Source organism: Dipodomys spectabilis, unplaced genomic scaffold (assembly GCF_019054845.1).
Source record: "Dipodomys spectabilis isolate Male_0828 unplaced genomic scaffold, ASM1905484v1 ptg000019l, whole genome shotgun sequence".
Classification (NCBI taxonomy): domain Eukaryota; kingdom Metazoa; phylum Chordata; class Mammalia; order Rodentia; family Heteromyidae; genus Dipodomys; species Dipodomys spectabilis.
In genome coordinates, this window is record NW_024870696.1 from 19,976,504 (window position 1) to 19,982,503 (window position 6,000).

Genomic DNA, 6,000 nt, shown 5'->3' on the forward strand with positions numbered 1-6,000 from the left:
TAAGAAATGTACTCACTACCTTGCCCATGTAATTGTAACCCCTCTGTACAGTATTTTCACAATTTAAAAAAAAATTCACCAGAGATTAAAAAAAAAAAAGGCTGGGTTATGACTCAGGTAGTGTAGACACCTGTCTAAGATGCGCAAGGCTGTAAGTTCAGTGCTCCGGTACCATAAAAAAAAAAAAAAAAAACCTCCACAAGGAGGCCACAAAGGCCGTGGACTGCTGCCTCACACTTACAGTCCCAGCTGCTCCGGAGGCCTAAATCTAAGGATCACAATTCAAGGCAGGGCAGACAAATCTGAGAAGGCGTATTTCTACTTAACTGGCAAAAGGCTGGTAGTGCAGGTGTGACCCGAATTGTGTAGCGCGCCATGTGTGAGCCGGAAAGCAGGGCAGGGTGGGAGGCGCCAAGTTCTTACTGCCCCGCAAAAGAAAAGCTGCGTGTAGTCCCTGCATGGCGCCCCCTCCCCCTCCCCTGGCAGTTACTCACCTCCTCTTCCTGGATCTGCCTGAGACATAGGCTTATGAAATAACCTTTCCTTAGGAGAATGAAAAAACATTATTCATTTGGCAAACAGCCCCCAGGGCTTCCCCGGGCTCAGGGTGAGCACAACAGAGTAAGGAAGGACAAACAGGGCTGCTTTTGTGAACGATTTGAAGCCACCATGCCCGGGGGGGCTCACACCTGTGATCCTAACTACTCAGGAGGCTGAGATCCGAGGATCACAGTTCAACGCCAGCCCAGGCAGGAAAAGACTCTCATCTCCAATTAAAACACACCACACACACACACACACACACCACACACACACACACACCCAGAAGTAGATCTGTGGATCAAGTGGTAAAGCATTAGCCTTGAGCACAGAAGCTCAGGGACAGCACCCAGGCCCTGTGTTCAAGTCCCAGGACAAGCCAAAAAAAAAAAATTGAAGCCGTAATTTGAGAGAATTTTTCAGATTTCGACATGCTTTTAAATCAACCGTAAGAGTGAAGGTTTAATAGCGTTCTAAGCTGTCTTCCCTGCAAAATCCTAAGTACCTTGAAACCATAGCGCTTCTACCACTGGATCCCGCCTCATGCGAGCGTTTCCCTCTCCATCTCCACAGATGAGAACGAATGTTCGAACCCCAGCGCCTGCGGCTCCGCCTCCTGCTACAACACCCTGGGGAGTTACAAGTGCGCCTGCCCCTCGGGCTTCTCCTTCGACCAGTTCTCCAGTGCCTGCCACGATGTCAACGAGTGCTCCTCCTCCAAGAACCCCTGCAATTATGGCTGCTCCAACACAGAAGGGGGCTACCTCTGCGGCTGCCCGCCTGGGTACTATCGAGTAGGACAGGGGTAAGCGAGCCCAGCCCGCCCCGACGGGGAGGCCTGTCCCCACAGCCCGGCCTTCCTCCCTCCCTGACGCTACCCTGGCAGAGAAGGCAGCCAAAACCCAGTAGGCCAAGCCGGCCACCCTGTGGCTCATGCCTGTCATCCTAGCTACTCAGGAGGCTGAGATCTGAGGATCACGGTTCAAAGCCAGCCTGGGCCACCCTGTGGCGCTGCTGGCTGCACCCATCGGCCCTGCCTTTCCCGTGGTACCACAAGGCAGCGGCCCATCTCCACACGACTCACGGCGCCGCAGCTCGGGGTTCTTACGCCTTGTCCATGGTGACCTGAGTCTGGCCTCACCCCTTCCCTGGAGACAGCCGTGCTCAGCAGCACAAAGAAATGAGAGGTGGAGGCCATCCTGGCTGACAGACAGCAGTGTGTGAGGCGGGCGTTGGGTGGCTGCGCCATCGTTCAGCACAAGGGGTTGGATCCAATAAGAGTCCCTTAGAGCCAATTCACTGGCGCTTTTGCTAACCGAGATAGGAACTCAGAAAGCTCAATTTTTAAAGCACGGGGTTTTTGTTGTTGTTTTTGAGCAGCAAACAAACAGGCATACCATTCTTTTGGGAAACACATACCTGCTTGTTCCTCCTTGAATCTACTACCCAAAAGTGCTTCCCTCTACTCGGATTGGGAGCTGGCGAATCTCAGGGTGAGCCCTCAGAAGAATTCTGCTGTTTGAAAACAAGAGAAGAGAGCTCCCATACTGAGGATTTAAAATTTAAAAAAAAAGAAACCATAGAGAATATTACGTTTTTATGATTATAAGCTCAGAATTTGCTTTGTTGGTTCCTTATTTCTGAAGTTGTTGCTCTACCACTCTGCTTCTTGTTAACAGCCACTGTGTCTCAGGAATGGGGTTCAACAAAGGGCAGTACCTGTCCCTGGATGCGGAGGTAGACGAGGAAAATGCTCTGTCCCCAGAAGCATGCTACGAATGCAAGATCAATGGCTACTCCAAGAAAGACGGTAGGCAGAAGAGGAGCATCCAGCACGCCGAGCCCACAGCCGTGAGTAGCCCGCATGAGCCCATCCCATGAGTTGGGCCATACAATGCAGTTGATGGCGTCTCAACCTCCGGGTAGCTAGCTCCATTTGGAAATCTGCTGATAGCCTCCATTAACATTACTGAGAATATTCCACCAAAAACCCTAGGTCAGTTGACAATTTGCTTCAGTTTTCTGGGCCTCAGAAACCTTCCTTATTTGCGTGACTAGACCTCTTTAACCAAAAAGCCTCTGTGTTTTATAAAAATAACTCCGTATAGCTTGGCACTGGTGGCTCACAGCTATAATCTTAGCTACTCAGGAGACTGAAGTCTAAGGATCGTAGTTCAAAGTCAGCTTGGGCAGAAAAGTCTTGAAACTCTTGTCTCTACTGAACTATCAAAAGCCTGAAGTGGAACTATGGCTCAAGAGTTAGAGCTCTAGTCTTGAACAAAGAGCCCCAGGCCCTGAGTTCAAGCCCCAGGATTGGCACAAAAGACAAAGGAAAAAAAAAAAAGGCAATGTTATATTTACTTTAAGTAGACCGTGGTCTCCAATGGCTATTTAGCTATGACAATTGAGTTATCCATCAAGTCCTCAAAACCACAGATCCAGACATTCTGCTCATAAAAATCCTCCCATTGTGGTGCTTGGAACCTAATGCCGCCTGAACACTAATGGGTGCTTACAGGCTACCATAGCCACATCCTTCCTTAACAGGCACCCGCGCGAAGTGTTATGGTTCATTGCTTTCTTTTAACTTGTCTTACTAACAGCATCTCTCTTAAGTCCGTGGGTTTTCTGGACCCTTCCTCTGGCTTTTTTTCTACACTCTTTCCTTACATATATTTTTTGTACAAAGGGTTTTCATTATGATCTTCCCAAAGCTGGTTCGAGCCAGATCCCTGAGGACTGTGCAGATCACTCCCTCTGGGTATTGTCAGGCCCTTAGTAAACTCGTCATTTAAGTGTCTTAGGAACTAGAGCCAAGCCTTCAGCATGAAACCCTCCACAGCATGTGAGCCCTGCTGTTTTTACAATGGTCCTTCTCATTCAGACTCCAGGGGGAAAAAAATTCCACTTATTTCCTGAACTGTCTTTAAAAAGAAGTCTATATTCAAATAAGCATGCCATCATCAATGCATCCACAAAGGTTGAAATGTGAACGGCGGTTCCAGTCTTGGTGTTGTAACTTTGATCCCATTAAGGCCAAGTGAGAGGGCGTGGAGAATGGCCAGGGCATCCTCTGTGCATGCAGCCTTTGCTCCGGGCTGTCAGGGATTGGCAGTAGCTCATTCACAGCCACAACTAGTGCAGCATGCGAGAGCGCTGGAAAGCCACAACCTGTCGCTGTAGCTGTGGCCCCCCCCCCCCCCCCAGGTCACCCATGCCTGTGCTTTCCTTCCCCAGGCTGGAGAGATCAGCCTGGAGAGCGTGGACATAGACAACCCCGTCAACATGAAATTCAACCTCTCTGACCTCGGCTCTAAGGAGCACATCTTGGAACTCATGCCGGCCATCGAGCCACTCAACAACCACATCCGCTACGTCATCTCCCAAGGCAACGATGATGGCATCTTCCGGCTGCACCAAAGGAACGGGCTCAGCTACCTTCACACGGCCAAGAAGAAGCTGCCGCCAGGCGTGTACACGCTGGAGGTGAGCAGCGTCCCGCTGCACCGGAAGAGGGAGCTCAAGAACCTGGAGGGCAGCAGTGAGGATGACTACTTCCTCCTCGGGGAGCTCGGGGAGGCTCTCAGGATGAGGCTGCACATCCAGCTCTACTAGCCCGCCATAGACTTGCTTCCAGCCCAGCTCAGCGCAGCCGGTCTTCGGAAACATTTGCAAAGCCAGAGACTTCATTCTGTAGAGGGAAAAAAAAAAAAAGACTTGTTTCTTTCCTCCCTATGTCAGACTTTGGAATGTTGACCTTCCCGGGTAGGGGTCATTTAGACTCTGGTGTGGCCAAAGATTTGAGTACAAAGGCAATCGTAGTTACTGTATTTTTTTTTTCTATAACTTCATTTTAAAATATATTAAAAAAAAAAGAAAAAACCTAAATGTTCAAGCGATCAGCATATGGCACTAAATGCACAGAATAATGTGAGCTTCCCCCCCCCCCGCCCCCCAGTTAGCAGTCCGTCACACTTTGGGTATTTTGCTATAGTTGCTAGTTAAAAAAAATATAGATGTTTATTTATTTTTAATGCAGTAATATATGGAGAAATGAACAAAACTATGTAAACAAAAGGGAAACTCGCTTGGTTTTCCTTAGATTTATAAATTTGAGCTATTTCTTTTAGAGGTGCTTTAAAAAGAAAATTCAGTAGATTCAAGAAAAGTTTCCTATTTTTTTTTTTCTGCCAGTTCATCCAACTGGTGCACACCTGCCTACTTTAAAGAAAGCCTGAGAGCACTGAGCGGGTGAGGTGATCAGTAATCTAAAAGAGACACACACAGTCCTTAGAGCCTGTACAAAGGAGATCCAAACCGGAGGAGCTCCTTGTGACACTGTTTGACATCACCAGATACACCGGGCAAAGGAAGATGAAGTACAACCACTGTAGCAAAATACCTTGACTGCTCATTAGCATTGGAAGCCAGACTGTACTGTATCTCCTCTTCAACCTCAAGGAACCACTTGTGCTACCCACAACACCTCATTCCTACCCAGCGGGTGCTGCGCACTTGTGGTCCCCTAGGCAGCTGGAGCACCGCCAGCCCTCCCGTGAGCGGGAACACCTGGCGCTCCGTAGCGTTTGGTGCTGTCTTCGATTAATGGTGCATTTATTTCTGTTCAAGCTATTTCAGGATTGCCATATGTGCAAACAAATCATGCAGCGCAGCCAAGGAGTATATGTTGTTGTGTTGTTGTTGTTGTTGTTGTTTGTTATAAATCCATTTTTTTAGAATTTTCATTAATACTGTAGTTATACACCATATGCCTTCTTCTTATCATAGCTTATTGTGTATGAAAGATGTTTGTACCATGAACTAACGTTTAGTTTTTGCTTTAGTCATTTAAAGAGCTATTGTACCAGGAGGTGCGAATAAGAGCGCGTCTCCCTGTTCTCTCCTCAACAAGCGGCCGCCGGGCCGCTGAGCCGACCTCCTCTGACTGGCCAGAGCACACACAGACCCCACCGTTCCTCACGCCTGTGCTCACCAAAGATTAGTGCCTACTTACAACTATTGTTTTAGACTCTTTCTGTTTTGTTTCATTTTATAATAAAAAAAAGGAGAGAAACTGTAAATTTGTAATCAAGTGTTCGTGAGGAAAAAAACAATGGTTTTTGATTTTGGTTTTATAGGTCTATGTATCAAATATGACACTTTCCTTGCAATAAAACTTATTTTGGGGTAATTTTCCTGGCTTAAGAGTTTGATGATGACAACCCCTGTTATGTTTATATCAGATGAAGAGAAGTGTTATCAAATACGGGAAAACAAGGAGGCATAAGCAGGAGTCGATGTCCAGTGGTAGCCCGGCGTGATGTTTGCTTCTGCGTGCATTCTGAGCTTCCCGAGCTCCATCTTTCTAGTGACCACGGAGAATTTTCATCACTCCTTCCACAGGTCCACTTTTGGAAGCAATGATGTTTAAGGCATCTTGAAGCATTTGAAGGCAGTGAA

At 47.7% G+C, this 6,000-nt stretch overlaps 1 protein-coding gene across 1 annotated transcript in view; it reads left to right on the plus strand.

Moving 5' to 3' along the window:
* Window positions 1–4,155, plus strand: part of Fbn2 (fibrillin 2) — a 199,485-nt gene extending 195,330 nt beyond the window's left edge. The window contains exons 63-65 of the mRNA XM_042674436.1: window positions 1,114–1,345; window positions 2,220–2,391; window positions 3,778–4,155. Of these exons, the coding sequence (XP_042530370.1) occupies window positions 1,114–1,345; window positions 2,220–2,391; window positions 3,778–4,155 (782 nt within the window). The remainder of the gene's footprint in view (window positions 1–1,113; window positions 1,346–2,219; window positions 2,392–3,777) is intronic.
* Window positions 4,156–6,000: the final 1,845 nt, after the last annotated feature.